Source organism: Vipera berus (assembly GCF_964194415.1).
Source record: "Vipera berus genome assembly, chromosome: 3".
Classification (NCBI taxonomy): domain Eukaryota; kingdom Metazoa; phylum Chordata; class Lepidosauria; order Squamata; family Viperidae; genus Vipera; species Vipera berus.
Genome location: NC_138204.1, coordinates 8,745,256 through 8,765,499, shown reverse-complemented (window position 1 = coordinate 8,765,499; position 20,244 = coordinate 8,745,256). Strand labels below are relative to the sequence as shown.

Here is a 20,244-nt window from a genome sequence, read left to right as displayed (position 1 = left end):
TTGAATCACTCAAGTTGTTCAGTTAGTAACCCAGCTGTTAAGGGAATCTGGCTTCCCCATTGACTTTGCTGGTCAGAAGATCACAAAAGATAATCACGGGACCACAGGACACAGCCACCGCCATAAATATGGAAATTTTGATCACATGACGATGAAGATGCTGTGAAACATGGTCCCTTTATTCAGTGCCGTTGTAACCTGGGTCACTAAATGAACAGTTGTAAGTCGAGGACTATCTATATTTGGGTTATTGTGCCATTGAAGACTTCGGGGGGAAAACGCAGAGTAGAGCAATAGTGTAATCTCCACTTAGTGGAGTAGATTGCTCTGTTCTGTTAAAATGGAGTAGATCAGTCTACTTTTCTGGCATGGTCAGATTTGCTGTATAGGCAGTCCTCGAGTTATGTCCATTCGTTTAGAGCAGGGGTAGGCAACCTTGGTTCTTTTATGACTCGTGGACTTCAACTCCCAGAATTCCTGAGTCCCTGGTTTAGAGTCTATTCAAAGTTACAACAGTGCTGAAAAAAGTCCAGTCCTCACAACTTTAGATTTAGATTTTTGATTTAGATAACCTTTATTGTCATTTTTTTTCCCTGTGGGCACAATGGCACACATTAAAAATGAAATTTAGTTGCTTGCTCTCAAGCATAAGACACATTTAAAACATACTATATACAACATATGTATAGAACTAAACCCTTACATATAGGTAACAAATAAATATTAATCACTGTCCATCTTGAATACATAACGGAAGGAGGAAGCTTTAGAGTTAATACAGTGTATGGTACAAAACTGTGGCTGAATCTGGATGTTCTTCTTCGGATACCACAAAGCCCCCTCCTCCCAGAAGGTAACAAGGAAAACAGGTCGTGAAGAGGGTGTGTAGTGTCCCGGACAATCTTGTGGACCCTGCTCAAGCAACACTTATGTGCTTACAACCAGTCCTCGCACTTACAACTGTCACATTACTCCTGGTTGTAAGTCAGGGACTACTTATACTCATATCGTTATTATGTTGTTGCTATTATTGGAAAACGTGGGTAATTTGCTCTTTAAATAAGAAAAAAATAAATAAATCCAGGTAGTCCTTGACTTACAACCATTTGTTTAGCAACCATTCAAACTTACAACGGCACTGAAGAAAGTGATTTACAATCATTCCTCACACTTACAACCGTCTCACAGCATCCCCGTGGTCATGTGTTCAAAATTCAGGCACTTGGCACCCAGCGTATATGTCTAACACTTGATCACCATTTATGACCTTCCCAGCCAACTTCCGGCAAGCAAAATCAACGGGAGAAGCTGGGTTGGCTTAATGGCTGCACGATTCATTTCACTGCACAGATTCGTTTAATAATCCCGGGCAAAAAAAAACACCCCAGGTGTGACTCACTTAATAATGGAAATTCTGCTGCCAATTGTGGTTGTAAGTCAAGAGCTACCTATAAAACCTTCAATTTAGAAGTTAATGAAAGATTGTGACTGGTCCAGAGTTACTTTGGGAGCTCCATAGCAAGGTTATCATGATGTTGGAAGATACATGGCATTAAAAGTCTTAAAACCTCTGGGGAAGACCAAGTTAGGGAAGGCTGCAGTAGATGTTCACAATGAGATCACAACTCTTACGAAGGATTTTAAAATACCATTGCACAATTTTAGGGATAGGGGCACAACGGCTCAGCGGTTAAAAACGCTCAGCTTGTCTGCTCAAAAGCTGACAGGCGAGGTTCAAGACTCGACCGCTGTGTGGTGGGGGGAGTTCCCATTACTTACCCCAGCTCTTGCCCACCTAGCATTTGGAAAGCATGCAAATGCGAGGAAATAAATAGGTACTACTTTGGTTTTCGTGCGCCTCGGCATATAGTCATACTGTCACATCACCACGGAAGCGTCTTTGGACCACGCTGGCTCTCTCAGTTAGGAGATGAGCAGCGCCCCCTAGAGCAGTGATGGCGAACCTTTTAGAGACCGAGTGCCCAAACTGCAACCCAAAACCCACTTATTTATCGCTGGGTGCCAGGTGGGCGTGGCCCACTGGGTCGGTGTGGCTGTGGTGGTCATGGAAGATTGGGTGGTTGTGGCCAAGGTGGATGTGATCACCTCAATGTCACTTGTGAGGAGGGACACCTGTGGGGGGTGGGCAGGGTTGGGGGAGATCCAGGAGGGTCTCTGGCAGGTGGGGCGGTAGGCAGGAGGCTCATCCTGTGGGGTGAGGCGAGGCAGGGTGGGGATGCCATTGCCGTGGGGCAAGGCAAGGGCTGGGGCAGCTGCTGCCTGACACCATCGGCCCTCCGCACACAGAGGCCAGCAAGCGCATAGGGGCCAACGGTGTCTGTCAGTAGCCGCAGCCAGCCAACCCCTTGACTGGCACACTCTGGGGCTCCGCAGCTCATCACCAGCAGTTCAAAGAAGCTGCCTCCGAGATGGATGGTGGGCCGACAGCTGAGGAGGCGATGCAGTGGGTCGTGCCGGGGAAAAGGAGAGCATGCGAGGCCAGGAGGGATGGGGGGGAGGGAAACCAGCCATGCTGGGATGCATCTGGCCACGTGGGACCTCGGCAAGTTAGCAGGCAGCTGGTTGAAGAGGGACAGTTGCCACCTCCGGGGCTTGGCGTGGGTGCCCACAGAGAGCTCTGAGTGCCTCCTCTGGCACCCGTGCCATAGGTTCGCCACCACTGCGCTAGAGTGAAACATGACTGGACAGGGGAAACCTTTTTTACCTTTCATTTTAGGGAAAAGAAGCTAGTGAAGAACGCATCCGAGAACTCTGCGGTGGAATGATCAGCGGTGAGTACGGCTGCAATGTCTTGGGCAAGGAAATAACGTCCATTTTGCTAAATGGATTGTTGGTGACAAGTTCTAGGACCTGAGCAAATCCTTCAAAAAGATGCTTCTTGAAGTCACGAGGACGGCTGAGAGACCTGGATGAAACCAAAAGGCTGCTTAAGAGGTTCCCAGGCATCTTTTGTTTAAAAAAAATTGCACAACTGTTATAAGAAGAGAAAACTTGCTTTTCTCCATGCACCCCTTCAAACACAGAGCTATTTGGCTGTGGCTTCCTAGGGCCTCGGAAGGGAATTCATTTTTTAGACTCCAAGGTCCCTTCCAACTCTTATTCTCTTAATTTGCTGACTGGGGAATTCTGGGTGTTGAAAGTCCACACATCTTAAAAGTTTCTGAGGTTGAGAAACACTGCTCTAGTTCTTTGTCTGTTTGGGAGGAATGAGAACTAAGACTATTTCCAGCTCAGCTATATATATGGGGTGAGTGTCCCAGCTGGCACCAATTGTGCATGTGTGTGTATATCTATACCTCTCTATCTGTCATCTATCTCTGTCTGTCTGTCTATCATCTATGTCATCTATCTAGTTTTTCTGTGGTTTTTATTTTGCATTTTTTTATAAAAAAAAAACCAGGCTAAAGCCTACAAGGGTTGTGGAGCAGTTGGTTTAAATTCAGTCTTTAAAAAAAGTTAACGCCCTCCCTTTATTTTTTCTCCAAAATGGTTTGGCGTGCTTTATTTTAGAGCAAGATGTTTGCAAGCTTCTCTGGGAATGCTCTGAATTCTTCCACTCCATCCATTGACAAATCAAAATCCACTCTGCAGTTTTCTTGTTTGCTTTTTTTTTTAATTTCAGAGCACGTTGCTCAGCTAGCTGCTAATTTAAGGAAACCCTTGGCTCCTGGACTCACGGGGAAGCCTGGGCCCGCTGGCCCTCCGGGACCTCCTGGGGCAATGGGAAGCATTGGACATCCTGGGGCTCGTGGCCCACCTGGATATCGGGGACCCCCAGGGCATTTAGGAACTCCGGGTTCCAGAGGTGAGTAAGGCCCAAAGAGATTACAGCTAATCCTCAACTTACAATCATTTATTTAGGGACCGTTCAAAGATACAACAGCACTGGAAAAAGTAACTTAGGACCATTTTTCACACTTACGACCGTTGCAGCCTCCCCACGGTCACATGATCAAAATTTGGATGCTTGGCAAGTGGCATGCATTTATGACCGTTGCGGCGTCCCCGGGGGTCACGTGATCCCCTTTTGCGACCTTCTGACAAGCAAAGTCAACGAGGAAGCCAGATTCACTTAACAACTGTGTTACTAACTTAGCAACTGCAGAGATTCACGTCACAACTGTGGCAAGGAAGGTCATAAAATGGGGTGTAACTCACGTAGCTGTCTCACTAGCAGAAAATTTGGGTTCACTTGTGGCCAGACCTCGAGGACTACCTGCAGTGCAGTCAAACTGGTGGAAAGATTGGAGTTGATGCTTTTCCCAAGTCAGCTTACAAAAAGCATCCTTCTGATGGGTCAATTTTATTTCAATTTTACAGGGGACCCTGGTGAGAAGGGAGACAAAGGGCTCATTGGCAAAGGCATTGATGGGCCTGTTGGAGATCCAGGACCACAAGGTAAGTTGAATATTCTGCAGGTGAATATCTATGGAGATTCTCAATCATCCAGATCATGGTTGCCCCAAAGGTGCTTCTTAAAAGGCAACTGGACTTTCTTTCGGGGGAGGGGGAGGCTGATTTTCTTGAAAACATTTCACTCCTCATCCAAGAAGCTTCTTCAGTTCTAATTGAATGGTGGGGAATAGAAGGATTTGTAGTCTTTGCGATCATCTGGTTGTTAGCACTCTGAAGGTTCTTCATTAGGTCTCTGAGAGCCCTTGAGGCATTTGGGGAATTTATCTGAACCCTCAGGGTCACTTGAATCAGAGTGCAAATGGGTGTGGAAGCTTGAAAAGCATCTTTGGCACCTGTTGGTGATTGGTTCCTACTTTCCTAAGCACCAAGGCTGGATGTTCATGGTTGTGTTTTTTTCCCCTGGAGGCTTTACCTTTTTGTTATAAATTAAGAAGGATTTTAAATACATTTTCTCTGGATATTTTAGAGTTTTAGCTTTTTTAACAGTTTCTATTACAGTCCATATAAATAACCTAAAAAATATTTTTGAGCCATTAATAGGAGTGGGCACCTTAAATGAAGCAAAACTTAGCCGTAATTCAAAATTCACAGTTCTCTACATTTTGAAACGAAGCTGGGCAATTTTGAAATGCGTAGAGCTTCACGTCTATTGAAGACTACATATATTCATGAACGTAAGACATTGAAGTGATTTATAACGTTTCTCGTGCAAATTAGGTGCATCGGGCAAAATTGGAACATGAACATATATATTTGTTTGGGGAAAAGCACACCATAATATGTTCAAATTTTGTTTTGGGATGTAGGGGAAAAAACAGCCAATTTAAGGAACCAAATGGCAATTTGCAAAGGTGAGAAACAGAGAGAAGCTGAAAATGACAGCTTTGTCCACGTCAACCAATCTAGAGCAGAGGTCTCCAAACTTTGCAACTTTTAAGACTTGTGGACTTCAACTCCCAGAATTCCCCTGCCAACATGGCTGGCTGAAGACTTCTGGGAATTGAAGTCCACAAGCCTTACACTTGCCAAGTTTGGAGACCCTTGATCTAGACCAGGGGGTGTCAAACTCACAACATCACGTGACGTGTCGCGACGTATCTCGACCTTTTTTCCATTGCCAGCAATTGGATGGGCACGGTTTTGCTATAACGCATCCGGCCCATGAGCCGGCAGTTTGACACCCCTGATCTAGATCAAGAAATCAGCAATCTAGATCAACGTTTAGATACGGAGGAAGAAAAATGGCCCTGAGAACGCACTTAGATTTAAAACCAAACCAAATTTAAAAAATGGTGATTTGTTTTCATGGCCGATGGCTTTGTCCTTGAAAATATACCAAATAACATGCTGAACCCTTTGTTTTTCCCCCTCCCAAGGAGAACCAGGTGTTCCTGGAATTAGGAAAGATGGTTGGAATGGTGCACCCGGTGATCCTGGGTTACCAGGGGATCCCGGAAGACCAGGTTCGGCTGGAGCACAAGGAACTCCAGGACTCTGTGATACATCTGCCTGTATGGGAGCTGCTGCTAGAGGGAAATTCAAGAAATCATAAATCTGCATGAAGCTGAATGAATGAAGTGAGGAGAGGGAACACGACATTCAATGGAATTGTTAGCCGAAAGAATTATTTGTAGCTCAGGGCTGAACTGTGGGGGTCCTTGATGCTCTCTGAGCTTGGTGGCTTTCTTGCAGATGCTTCATTACCAAACTAGGTGACATCTTCAGTGCGTTGATGGTATCACCTAGTCTGGTAATGAAATGTCTGCAAGAAAACCACCAAGCTTAGAGGGCGCCAAGGACCCCATAATGGAAATGTTCATACACAATGAAACAATTGTCCTGATTGGGGGGAAAGTGAATAAAATGGATGCTATATTTCAGTTCCTTTGGGGTGGTGGTGGAAATCAACTGATGTAAAATGGTCCCTGTGGTTAATTCCTATTTCGTGCAAAATATAAACCGAATAGGTTCTTTGAAGAGACGTAACATTATTCCTGAAGTATTTTCCAGTTAACGATTTCCCTCTTCCTAAGATCCTACCTGCTTTTGCAATGGCTTCATTTGGCACTGTTCGACGTTCTGCTACTGGTAAAATAACAGATGTAAACGTTGCATGTATTATTTGCCAGATGGTCCAACTGTACATACCTGGGCAGGTGATTCAGACAGAGAATACAGACGTAGAGCCATTAAATGGATACTTTGTGGAGCTCCCTAAGGTGTCTGGGGTTCATAAATGTAAAATGGGTGAATTGAATCAAACTGGATGATTAAAACTACCGTTTATAAAATGGGCATAATTCAAAGATTCCCTTGAAATGCACTCCCTAAGATTTTGTGCCCGCAACAGCTTAATCTATTGGATCAAAAGCCATGTTGTCCTGAGTCCTTCGGGAAAGGGCGGTATATAAATTTAATAAAATTAAAATTAAATGTTGTGAGTTTTTTGGGGCGTTGAGTTGATCACAACTGCACTGGAAACAGATTCTGAAAATGTGATATCATGATATAGTTTAGAGCTCACTCTGTGATGTGAATGCTTAGCAAATGTCCAATTCAAATGCATGGTTTATGAGGAAAAAAATGTGCATGCCATCTGTTTCTTAAGAGATGAATTTAAACATTTCTCCCTTATTATAAAGGATATTCAGTAATGACCCATTATACCCTTTCCACATTAAGTATTGATAAAAACCCAATGTGCCAAAAACAAACGCCATCAAAACTGAGTGTATACATTATTGTAAAAATAAATTTTAAAACTTTTAATATTGTGCCTGCCTATTTTATAATAGGCTGATTCTGTTTTGTTGTTTTTTCTTTTGGTGATTGAAAATAAAGGGGCCACACAAGTGTGAATATCCGTGATTTAAACAGTATTTATTTTGTGATATGTTCTGTATAAGAATACTTATTAGCATTATGTGTTCTGATAAAGCCACTGTCAATTAAATATGCTAAATATGTCAGCTTTCCTAACAAATATATAGCTAAAGGTTATCATTTAAAAAATGAAAGAAAAAAAAATCTGCACTTAAAATTCATGTAGCTTTTACAAAATACCACTTTTGCACTAAAAGGATGGGAATTGTCACATAAAACACCAGAGAAGTTGATGAGACTTCCATCAGAGCTTACAGCTGCATTTTTTTCTATCCATTTAAATGGATGTTTGTGCAAAATATAATCCTTGTCTTTATCCTGTATGAGAAGTTGTTAAAGAAAGTGCAAAACATATTTAAATTATTAGTGTATTTGTAACGCATAGAGAACAGCTTTTTCTATAGATTTTAATTTTACAGGGTATGAACTTTGACAAATGAAAAAATCTGAGTTACTATATACAATTACCATTTTATATAGTTTATAAATTACTTACATTTCTTCTTCCAATAGCAAAACTGGTTCTTGTGGCATTTCTATTAATTTATATTAATAAGCATGCTCAAGAGGGAAAAGGAACAGGTTGCTACATATGCAGCGTTTTAATTATTATGTATTTTGATAAAACAAAATCAAAAATAGAAATGGGATATGGAGTGTGGCATTTACTAGCCAAGAAAGCTATTTTTGCCCTGCCACAAATGAAAAGCTCTACTAAATTAACATTGTTGGTTTTGTTCTTTTTTCCTTGTTTTGAATAAACGTGTCATTTCTTCAATATATATATTGTCCATATATATATATATATATAGTCAACCGTGTTATAAGAAAAGTCCAGCGGGTGAATTTCGATTTTGACATCGTGGATCACTTTTCATATTATTTCATGTCCGTAGATGTACTGTTCTGTGTGATCTCCTGGGCTGCACAGGTTGCCATGGGATCTGATCTTGTTAATTTTAGTCTTCTGCCTGTTTTACCACAGAACACAGTTTCAAATTCCTAAAATCCCCCCCCAAAAAAAAACAATTCCAAGAAGAATGAATAAGGGTTTCAACAACTCTATGCGCACAGATATCCCTAAAGCAGGTAAATACAGTGAAATCTAAAGTTATCTCAAAAACTGTTTGCAGTTTTTAAAATAAAATAAACCTTTATTGTCAAAGTACAACATGTGTACATTGAGATTAGCTGAGCCTCCCCCCAACACACAGTGACAACAAACCCTCCATCCCACCACACCATGTGAACCAACTACACCACACACCGGCCTCCCAAGTCAATTTTGCATGAGATTATGTCCCATTTAAAAGCCTAACAGCCCACAGATAAAAGCTGTTTTTCAGCCTGTTGGTACGGCTGGCTATATTCCTATATCTCCTACCGGATGGTAGGAGAATAAAGAGATACCGTCCAGGGTGTGAGTCATCCCTGAGAATCTTCCTCATTCTTCCAAGGCAGCGAGCCCTGGCGATGTCATCCAGTGGTGTCAGGGGACAACCCACAATGTCTTGTGCTGTGCTCACTACCCTCTGTAATACTTTCCTATCCGCGGCTGTCAGACCAGCATACCAAACCACAATACCATACGAGAGGACGCTCTCTATAGTAGACCGGTAAAAGAGGGTCATTAGCTGTTGTTCAGTACATACAAATGTACTTGGTCAATACAAATTGTTTTATTCACAGTGATGTGATTTAGGTCTGGTAGAACTGCTGAATGTAAGGAGCAGCTGAAAAACATGAAGCTGATCAACTTTGGCTTGCCATTGCCTCTTTCCTAAGGTTGAGAGAGAGTGGCTGGCCCAAGGTCACTCATCTGATTTAGGTGAGATTAGAATTTACAGTCCCCCCCCCACCGCTCCAGTTTTCTAGCCTGATGCCTTCACCACTACACCAAAATTATGCCTGTTCTTTTGCCCTATTGAATGTAGTTCAAGAACTAAAGAATCTGCAACTAAAGGAAACATATGCTTCCTAGATTCTTATCTGCCTGGTTCACTTTAGGAACATCTTAGTACTGTAAGTTCAAGAATGAAAGGAGTATTGGGTGTTCCATAATTATCTGATTGTATCTTATTGTTTACGAGGTACCTGATGTCACATTTCTAGGGTGAAACCTTTGATTGACATGTCCTTCTAGTCTGGAACCTAAAGTTCATATTTGGCACCTGTCTTAGCTTCACAGTATTATTCAATTATTCTACTCAAAACAAAGTCAAATTCAACCAAGCTTTAGTTTAATTTTGAACCCTGTCTGTTGCGTGAACTGACATCACTGACATCCTTTCAGGCTGAGAATTTTGTGCAGTATATGAGATGTGCATGAGTAAGTTTGCAAAAATTACAATTTCATGTGATCCTAAAACAGTTTACAGCATGAACAACAACGGGAAAAGTTGATACAAAGTACAATAATACCAATTTCTTAAAATGAGAGAGCAAGAGGGTAATAGGATTGGTCTGCCTTCTTAAAAAGAATACCCTGTCTGGTTTGCCATTCTACCTGAATTCTGTTTTATCCTAACGAAGTTTTCTTCTGATTTCTGGAAACGCTCTAAAACAGTGATTTTGGCTCTTGAAGAACTGAAAAAGCCAATATAGTGAGCGCTGATTGGCCAAATAAAGTATTTATTACGGTGCACTGCTTTTAAATATACTGCTTGTTTTTAAATATATATATCTATATATATCTATATATCTATATATCTATATATATCTATATATCTATCTATCTATCTATATCTATATCTATCTAATCTATATCTATCATCTATCTATCTATCTATCTATCTATCTATCTATCTATCTATCTATCTATCTATATCTTTAGATTACATTGTGTCTACCACTTCTGTCATCTTTTGTATCGTTTAAACTTCACTGTGTACTTTTTTAGAAAAGCAGCGTACTTTGATAGTAGTGTTGTTGTTGTTCAGATACTTATGTAGTAGTATCATACTTCCTATTTTCCCCTTTAAATACATGAAATATTTGTGCTGTAACAGCTAAATCACTTGGCTTTCTTAGGTAAAATATTTCCTGCTCAAGGAAACAGATGCTGGATCTCAATGCTGTAAGATGTGCCAATGGCCTTTAGCAGGAGTGTCTCTGAAGGGCTTTGTGCATCCTTCAGAACTAGCACTGAACACAAATCAAATGTGTTTAGCTTACATACTGTATCTTATACAACTTATAGGTTGAGCCGTTGAAGATGTACGGAATATGAAAAGAACAAAACAAAGGATCCAACGAATAATCAAATATTGTTCAAGGCCCAGTGAGGCATTGCTGTAACTTCTTTTACCACAATGCTCTGTATATTAATGTGGAGTTACTGACCTTTTTCAGAGAATCTCCATGTCGCTCTTGAATATATTTTAGAAATGCTGTTGTCCATTGTAAAGTTGTTGCCTTATCAGTGTCTGAAGTGCAGAATGGAACGAGAAGATTCAGTTCATCACAGCAAATCCTGATTCGGCGCCTAGAAATACATACAATCATGGTCAATTCTTGCAACTGAAAAGGCTTTATACAGGTAGTCCTCAATTTTTGCGACCATTCAAAACTATAATGCCACTGAAAAAAGTGGTTTGCGGCCAGTCCTCGCACTTATGACCATTGCAGCATCCTGAAGGTCATGCGATCAAAGTTCGTGCACTTGATAACTGGCACATAATTAGGATCATTGCAGCATCCTAGGATTGTGTGAATACCATTTCCAATCTTCCTAGATGGCTACCGACAAGCAAACTCAATGGGGGAAGCTGGATTCGCTTCACGGTTGTGTGATTCATTTAACAACTGCAATGACTCACTTAACAACGATGGCAAAAAAAGTCATAAAATCAGGCATGACTCACTTGTTTACCAATGGAAATTCTGGTCCCAATAAGGACTAGCTGAATGTACAAACTCCACATTACATAACTAGTCAAACATGTTTGTAAGTTTATTACACAATATTAAGCATTTTTAAAAACGATTTAAATACCCTCCTTTGAATTAAACTTGCCCCTTGCCCCTGACACCCAAACAAAGCACCATTTGCTCTCATTCATTTCTTGCACGGCTTCATCTGCTCTTCCTCTTGATTCCTGGGAATTCTTATTTTGCTGTTCTGCAAAACCGGGCATGCTGACAGAACTGTGCAAAAGATTCTTCTTGAATAAAAGTAGGAAAGCAGGGAAAGCGCCTGCTGGGAAAATAGATCACCAGCAAGTCTTCAAGGGATTGACAAATGAAAATTAATACTTTCATTATGTCATTCTAAAAACACCCTAGGTTTGGTCAGATTTTGCTCTCTGAGCTAATTGATTAATTAATTAATTAATTAATACTATATATATTAATACAGTATAAATATATATATATATATATATATATATATATATATATATATATATATATATATATATATATATATATATATATATATATATATATATATATATATATATATATATATATATATATATATATATATATATATATATATATATATATATATATATATATATATATATATATATATATATGTTTTCTGAGGTTTTCGCAGGTTTTTGTATGTAGATCTTTGGTCATTCGGCTTTTTCCCCACGTACTGTAAAATTGGAGGTATCAGGGCAACGTTTCGACGAAATCTCATCCGTCATCCTCAGGCTGGTGACTTCAGCTTCGTTCTTCTGGGAGAAGTGTGTGATAGTGGCTGTTTTTTCTTTTTTAAACTGCCAGAGGGGGTGTGTTCTGTGGGTGGAGGCTTGGCTGTTCTGATGGGGTGGAGGTATGTTCTGATTGGGTGGGGGCTTAGCTGTGTTCTGATTGGGTGGGAGTGTGAGGATGATGGATGAGATTTCGTCGAAACGTCGCCCTGATACCTCCAATTCTACGTGGGGAAAAACCCGAATGACCGAAGATCTACATACAAACACCCGCGAAAACCTCAGAAAACATATATATATATATATATATATATATATATATATATATATATATATATATATATATGTATGTGTATGTGTATGTGTATGTGCATGTGTATGTGTATGTGTATGTATATGTATATATATGCATATATATGTGTGTGTGTATATATATGTATGTGTGTGTATATATATATATACATATATATGTATGTGTGTGTATATATATATATACACACATATATGTATGTGTGTATATATGTGTGTGTGTATATATATATATGTATTTGTGTATATATATATATATATATATATATATATATATACACATATATACATATACATATATACATATACACACAGTATATATATATATATATATATATATATATATATATATATATATATATATATATATATATATATATATATATATATATATATATATATATATATATATATATATATATATATATATATATATATATATATGCAAATTATTCAAGTTGCTAATAAAGAATTTTGGGAGGCTGAGATGGCCATTTCGAACTCTCAGCCATCTCAGCCTCCCAAAATTCTTTATTAGCAACTTGAATAATTTGCACAAATAATGAGCTGTCATAGTTGACTATATCCTGTGGATAAGCCTTGAAGATAGGCCAAAACATTTCAAAGCCGAAGAGCCAGCGCTTGTCCGAGGACATCTCCGTGGTCATGTGGCCGGCATGACTAGACACCAAAGGCGCACGGAACGCTGTTACCTTCCCACCGGAGCGGTCCCTATTTTTCTACTTGCATTTTTACGTGCTTTCGAACTGCTAGGTTGGCAGAAGCTGGGACGAGTAACAGGCGCTCACTCTGTTACGCGGCACTCGGGATTCGACCCGCCAAACTGCCGACCTTCTGATCGACAAGCTCAGCGTCCTAACCCACTGAGCCACCGCGTCCCTTTATATATATATATATATATATATATATATATATATATATATATATATATATATATATATATATATATATATATATATATATATATATATATATATATATATATATATATATATATATATATATATATATATATATATATATATATATAAATAAAATATTGGATTCTCTCTTCTGCCACTCTGCTAATCTCCCTAGCTCTTTTCATCGTGGGAAATTCAGCAAAGGGAGTCCAGAGGCACTGATGAGTTAATGACACCTCAGAACACCCAGTCCACCATAACCTTAAATACATGTGATGTTTTTTTGGAAAATCCCAGCTTGGTCTAGTAGTGCTGCCTGTTGTTTGCAGTAAACTGATTTTGCTTAGTTTTGCTTTGATTTTTCATTTTTCACTGAAACACTGGGTTATGACCTAGCTCTCTGGAAAAGGCAGAGGGGAAGGGGAAAGGAGGGGGGAGGGGAGGAAAGGGGAGGGGCGTGGTAACAAACTCTGATTAAACTCTTGTCACATTAATGGTAGGTCTAACAAAACATTAGCCTTGTTCCGCCCTTTTTTAAAGGTGTTGCTAAGTAAGTAAGTAAAGGAACAATGGCAATATTATAATTCATATTGCACTACCGTACTGTCTGCATTGTATATGGTTCATTTGCTTTAAACGTGGAAAGGATTTTTTTTTTTTAAAAAAAGCAAACTAAAGAGAACACGAGGTAAGAAAGATGCCTTCTGAAAATTAAGGTAAAAGGTAAAGGTTCCCCCGCACATGCGTGCTAGTCATTTCCAACTCTAGGGGCCAGTACTCATCTCCGTTTCAAAGCCGAAAAGCCAGCGCTTGTCCGAGGACGTCTCCGTGGTCATGTGGCCGGCGTGACTAGACGCCAAAGGCACACAGGACGCTGTTAACTTCCCACCGTAGTGGTCCCTATTTTTCTACTTGCATTTTTATGTGCTTTCGAACTGCTAGGTTGGCAGAAGCTGGGACGCAGGCACTCACTCTGTTATGCGGCACTCAGGATTCGACCCGCCAAACTGCCGACCTTCTGATTGACAAGCTCAGCATCCTAACCCACTGAGCCACCGCGTCCCTTTCTGAAAATCAGTGCATGGTATTACAAACTGCTACGATCCGTGGCACCGTGACTTGCAGAATTATCGGAACCCCGCATTAAATTATCATGTGTATTATTTTGAACGTATATGCAACCTTTATAATTTGTGCTTGTGTGTACATCCTTTTTTAATTCAAAAGGCTCACAAAAAGAAGTTTGGAATACTTCCACAGAGAACGCCTAACTGAAGAAGCTGCCGAAAACAATTACCTTCTATCTCTTTCCATCCGGTTGTGCCTCTCCCGGCGTTGGGAGACGCTGCCTTGGCTTCCATTGTGAGTATTTTGGCTGGGCTGGACTGTTTGCCATGAACTCTGAGCTGGAACAGCGTTTTGATTCTCACACACATTCTGAATGTCGCCGAGAGGCCTGCGCTGTACGCTGGTATCCAAGGGATGGGTACGACTACGACCTCTTCTATTTATTGACTGCTTACATAAAGCCTCTCCTTTGCACAAAAGAAAAAGGGAAAGAGAGTCCCATTTTGCCAACGTTCGTGTATATCAAAATGGTGGTTGAAAAATATTTTCACTCTGCAACCTCTCTGGCTTACAGGTAGTTCTCAAATTTAAACCAGTCATTCAAAGTTACAACCACCCGCTCTGGAGGTATTCATGACCTGATTCCGAAGTGCAGACGGCCACTCCATCACACGGTCATGTGACTGCATGTTGGGGGCTTGGCAACCAGCCATATTGAAAGCCATTTGCCGGGCCTGCGGTCACATGATCGCCATTTACATTTTTGCCAAAACTCAACAAGCATCATGTTGTAACACCCATTAAAAAAAGTAGTAAGGTTTTGACCGCACAGCTGTGAACACCATCTTCAAATCTTTGACTCTTCTGCAGAAACATCCGCATCTTAGAAACAGACATAGAGCTGCATCTTAGCAGGACGTTAAAATAAATATCGGCTTAAAAGATGTGGAAATTATGCCACCATTGTCAATTTAATAAAACTGTTGTCGCTTTTTAAGAGAAACTGCATCTCTAATATATTCCCATTTAAATGTCTTACTGCAGGACAAAAATCAGCGTGAAAACCAAAGGTGATAAATTTATCCTCTAACATACAGTTCCTCTGCTAATTTGAAATTATTTCAGCCTCTTAAATGTATTCCGGCTGTCTGGCAAGTTATAGCCATAATTAATCAAAGGATAGTTAAACTTTAGGGCCTCAGTTGCTTCTGACTACCACAGTACTATATATACCTATCTACTGTACATATGGAAGAAAGTGCTGTAGAGCAGAGGTCCCCAGTCCCTGCTCTGTGGACCGGCACCGGTCCGCGGCATGCCAGAAACCAGTCCGCACATGCAAGCAAAGCCCCATCCTTGGGATGCAGGCAGTACATGAAACCATGGACCCTCTGGTCTGCGGAAAAACCTCTCTCCAAGGAACCAGTCCCTGGTGCTCAAAAAGTTGGGGACCTCTGCTGTGGACTCTGGCAAACTGACCTAAATTTCTTCTCGGAAAAAGAAAGGTTTTAGTTTGCTCAATTCTGTGTACATTTTCTGTTGCTTTTTCTAGCTAGCACTATAGAAACAAAACACTAAAAAAGAAACATTGTATTCAGTAAAATCCATTAACACCACAACATTCACAGGGTCAGCAACTTGCATGAAACATACTGTTGAAAGAATGCTTTTCTTAAGTCCAGATCCTTAAGAAGCTAACAGCAACGTGAGAAACAATGTCACCATTTACCTCCCAATTTAATCCAAACATGTTCAGGTACAGCTTTATTTCTGGCAGCAACTGTTTGTTTGCTAGTTTCGATTTCTTGCTGGTAACATACAGAAAAAGCTCGAGGCAATGCAAGGTCTTGATGTTTGACTGCTTCTACCACACTGGCTCCAGAGCTCTACATGGAAAAAGAAAAAAAAAACCTTAATTTGTAACTATTGTAAATTCAAAGCAAGAAAATAGATTGGATTAGATACAAAGCAAAAGAGAAGACTTTGGGGTTGTTGTTGTTTTGCTCAAATGTTGCCCATTTGGTCTCGCCGTTCTTTGGACCATGGCCAAATTTGCTGCTTCCAAGTCAAATAACATCCAACACGTGGCAGAAGCCTATATGATTCAAAACTCATAGAGTGTAAATCCCTATTATTGTCTTTACTTTTTCCAGAGGTCTGTAAAGCGTCAGCTAAAATATCAAAGCAGGAACAAAGGGAACACACAAACCTGTGCTTGTGTAGCATTCGTGTTTCCAGTTGCAGGAGAAGCAGTGTTTGCTGTAAAAACTGGACATGTAAATTGCAATGCGGCCGTCGCAGTAGCAGCAGTCCTGTTTTTCACTAACGCAGTACATTTGTTCTGCTGCTGGTGGAGAGGAACACCCATTGCTTCTGAAGGATGGCGAATGAGAGTTACTAAACTATGAATGAGATCAATAAAAAAATGGAGCTTACTTGAAACGAATCCATAATTTTTTATAGTAATAGTCACTTCAGAATGCTAGTCCAGCATACACCAACCATATATCAGACTAGGTGTTTAACAGATAATTTTTTTAATCCAAAGAAACATGCTTGCTTTAACTTTTTGAAATAATAATGAAGTGCAGTAGTGATTTTTTTCGTCAACATCTGCATACATAATACTCTGGTTTTTCAGTGCTTGAGCAGGTAAGATTTCCTATATAATTCCAAGCTAGTTTTCAAGTGTTCCCACTTTTTTCAGATTTTCTGATTTCCCTCCTCCCCACACACATCCTTGTCACTACGTGTTATGAGAACTTCATGCAAGTATTATGATGTATAGAGTCTGAGTTGAAAGGAAAAAAAATCAAAGTTTGATGCCTGTGTCATTTATTTCATAAACAAAGTCATTCAGTATGCAACAGGTCAGTATGAAAAGGTTATTTCCTCAACTAGTTCAATCAATTCAGTTAAACAGATAACTAGGAACAAGCTATCTTGCGGAGACAAAGAGTAGATTTTTATTTTTTATTATTATTATTTTTGTACTGTTGGCATCCTGCCCAAATTACTAGGTTCTGGGTGGTGACTAACAAATCCAGAAAAATAATTCTGGGATATGATAACAATAATAATTTATAACAGGACTGACTTGAAATGCACTATGGTGGGTTTATCTTAAACAAAATGCATCCTCAGTATTTTAAAATGAATAAAAAGAGTAACTTTTATAGGAGCCATAAATAAAGCTAATTTAGAATTTGAACAAAGTCTATACTATGTTCTTATGAGGAAAATTTGGTAGTGAAATAATTCGGATCCATAATTGGACTATTGATTTCATCATATATGGATTGGAGGTCAATGATCTTGTAACAAATTTTGAGTATCAATCTAAACTTTTAATATAAAATCTGTAGAAAGTACATATGCATGGAAATCAGAACTCCTTGCACCTTGAGTTGACCTTGACACATCCATGCAGTTGTCTTGAAAGCAACATGGAAGTCATTTGCTATTCCTTTTTCCAGCATATAGTTTTAACCCTCAATCTAACCTGAAGCTCTGGAATTTCTTTTGTAGTGGTGGATCCAAGCACAAACTAGTCTAAACCTGCTTGGTTTTCTGGACAGACAAAATTGGCATAGAAATCTTTTTAGTGCAGACATAGGCATCTGTAGGGAGGAGGCAAACCACAATACGCTTGTCATGACATCATCAGACAAATGATGCAAATTATGTACTTGCATCATTAATGCATTTACATAATTACATAATTTGCACAATGACATTATATCATACGTCATCATTTTGACTTTTCTGTTGTTAAGAGATGCCTGTAAGCGCATGAAATTAAAGGCAGAGGTTCATAAAAAGAGCACCCAAAGCTCCTATCTCTTAGGAGCAATTCAGTTAAAAGGTTGCATTATTCTAAAAACAAGAGCACAAAACTAAATGGGGTAAGGATTCATATGGAAGTTTAAAATCATCCTTTATTAAATATAACTACCTTACTTTTAAAACCAAGGGAGCTGAAAATTGGAATGATAGTTCCTTGCTATATGTGTATACCAGATGGTAAATACAATTAACTTGAATATAGTACTGATAATTTCTTTCTGGAAAAAAAAATACATAATTAACATATAGTAAATATGTGTCGAAACCTCAGCAATTCCCTGGTTTTATTGATGAATCAGTATCACCAGCAAACTGAATAATATTTTAAAAGAAAATAAAAACGAAACACACTTGTTAAGGGCTACTCCAGTTTCTTGAGTTTCTTGGCACCTGGGAATTTCAGTCTGGAGACTGTTGAATCGATCTTCTAACCGAACACGAACTGCAGATTTGGCTTTGGATTCAGGAACTGCTGCTAAAGTTTCTGCAACTACATTTTCTTTATTTATCCCGCTCGAGGTTTCACTATATTTTAATTTTACTAAATTTTGGGCGTTGGTATCTATGGAGCTCCCATTACATGCTTTTTCAGCTTGGCCTGATGGAAGGCTAGATTCACTAAGCAACATCATCCTTAGCTCTTGAAAGTCAATATGTCCTAGACACTGATTAGGTCCCGTGAAACTGCTGTCAGAAGTCAAGCCAGACTGGCAGATAATGGGGTAGAGAGACTGGTTTCCAGAGCTGTTTGATGAGAAGCCAGCTTGACTGCTACTAGATGATGACAAATAATGGGACTGATTTGCAACATTGTTGGCTGAGAAGCAGTTTAAGTTTAACCTACTTTCCATTTCGTTTTCATTTGACTGGGCCTCCATATGGGAATAGAGTATATGCTGAAGTTGTGTGTATTCTATTTCCGTCATCTCCACCAGGCTGAGGTCCGTGGTGGTGAAGCTAAGATTCTGCTCACCAAAAGAGGAATCAGTGGGGCCTTCAACAACAGAAGAAGCTTGATCTGTAACTACAACTCGAGGTCCGGAGGCTTCAGACGCCTTGAGGGTTGCGTCTGACATGATTCTGAAGGATGCCAATGCCACCACGTTTGGGGAACCAATGAATACGCGAACCAAGAGTGCCTCCGGCTTGATGCACCAAAAACTACGCAAGGGTTGCAATCAAGGGCAAGCACGATGAATGGAAGTCGATTGCCGTGCACAAAAAAACCACCCTTTGGATCCTTCTATGAAGAGCCACCCCTTCCCAACAGAGCGCAAACAAGCCCGGCTCTGGAGAGCTAGTGAGAACAGCTGCACCATCCAAAACCAAGCGGTGCCATCCACACCTCTGGCACGTTCTTCGGAAACCTTTCGAAACGAAAAGCTGCCCTCCCCCAAACCAGAAAGATCTGGTGGTAGGAGGGCAGAGGAAGGGGGTCCTCTTAAAAACAGGGACAAGCAGAGAAAACGTCCAGCCTAGCAATGGAAATGGGGGGAAAGCACCCCAAAAAGGATTGCACGCCACCTTTTGGGGGGGAAAAAAGCCCTATGCAGACTATTGGGTTAGTACTCTTATTATTATTTTTTTCCTTTTCAGTACTGTAAGAGGGGAACAAGAGGAGCGTCGTCAGCCGCTCGTTCCTGGGAGTCCGACAGCCTTCCCTCACTTTTCGAGGGAGGAGGAGGGGGCGGCAGGATACGAACTCAGGGCCCTTCCAACGACCCACTTCAAGGAGGGACAACCTGGCCAGCCAGCCTCGGCCGCTCAGAACAGGTAAGTGCCCGGCGTCGCCATAGCAACCCACCAACGGGAAGCCGGCGGGGTCAAGAGGGACACGCCCACCCGCCCTCCTTGGCCCTCGCGACCGCCGGTCAAACGGCCCCCCGAGGTTTCCGGCGCGCGCCGGGCGACACGCCCCCTCCCCGCTTCCCTTCCCCGCCCCCTTTCCCTCTTTTGCGCAGCCTAACGGACAAAACCGCAGCGACACCAGGACGCCGGAAGCGAGGAGAGGCGTGCGCATGCGCCCGACGGCTTTTTTCCCCCTCCTGGCTAAACTCCGCCCCTTTCTCTATCTCGGCTGCCTGAGGGGAGAGAGAGAGAGGGTCGCTTGCGGAATT

The 20,244-nt window shown here is 40.6% G+C and overlaps 2 protein-coding genes across 2 annotated transcripts in view; one reads left to right on the top strand and one right to left on the bottom strand.

Moving 5' to 3' along the window:
* Nucleotides 1-7,206, top strand: part of COL9A3 (collagen type IX alpha 3 chain) — a 58,021-nt gene extending 50,815 nt beyond the window's left edge. The window contains exons 31-34 of the mRNA XM_081323560.1: nt 2,738-2,792; nt 3,644-3,826; nt 4,342-4,419; nt 5,814-7,206. Of these exons, the coding sequence (XP_081179686.1) occupies nt 2,738-2,792; nt 3,644-3,826; nt 4,342-4,419; nt 5,814-5,989 (492 nt within the window). The 3' untranslated portion in view covers nt 5,990-7,206. The remainder of the gene's footprint in view (nt 1-2,737; nt 2,793-3,643; nt 3,827-4,341; nt 4,420-5,813) is intronic.
* A 929-nt stretch (nt 7,207-8,135) lies between these two features.
* Nucleotides 8,136-19,203, bottom strand: TCFL5 (transcription factor like 5; the record flags this gene model as incomplete). The annotated part of the gene is made up of 6 exons (XM_081323345.1): nt 8,136-8,322; nt 10,663-10,804; nt 14,511-14,748; nt 16,011-16,167; nt 16,491-16,683; nt 18,479-19,203. 6 exons carry the CDS (start codon nt 19,201-19,203, stop codon nt 8,200-8,202), a joined length of 1,578 nt encoding a protein of 525 aa, XP_081179471.1. The 3' UTR covers nt 8,136-8,199.
* Between the last annotated feature and the right edge of the window lie 1,041 nt (nt 19,204-20,244).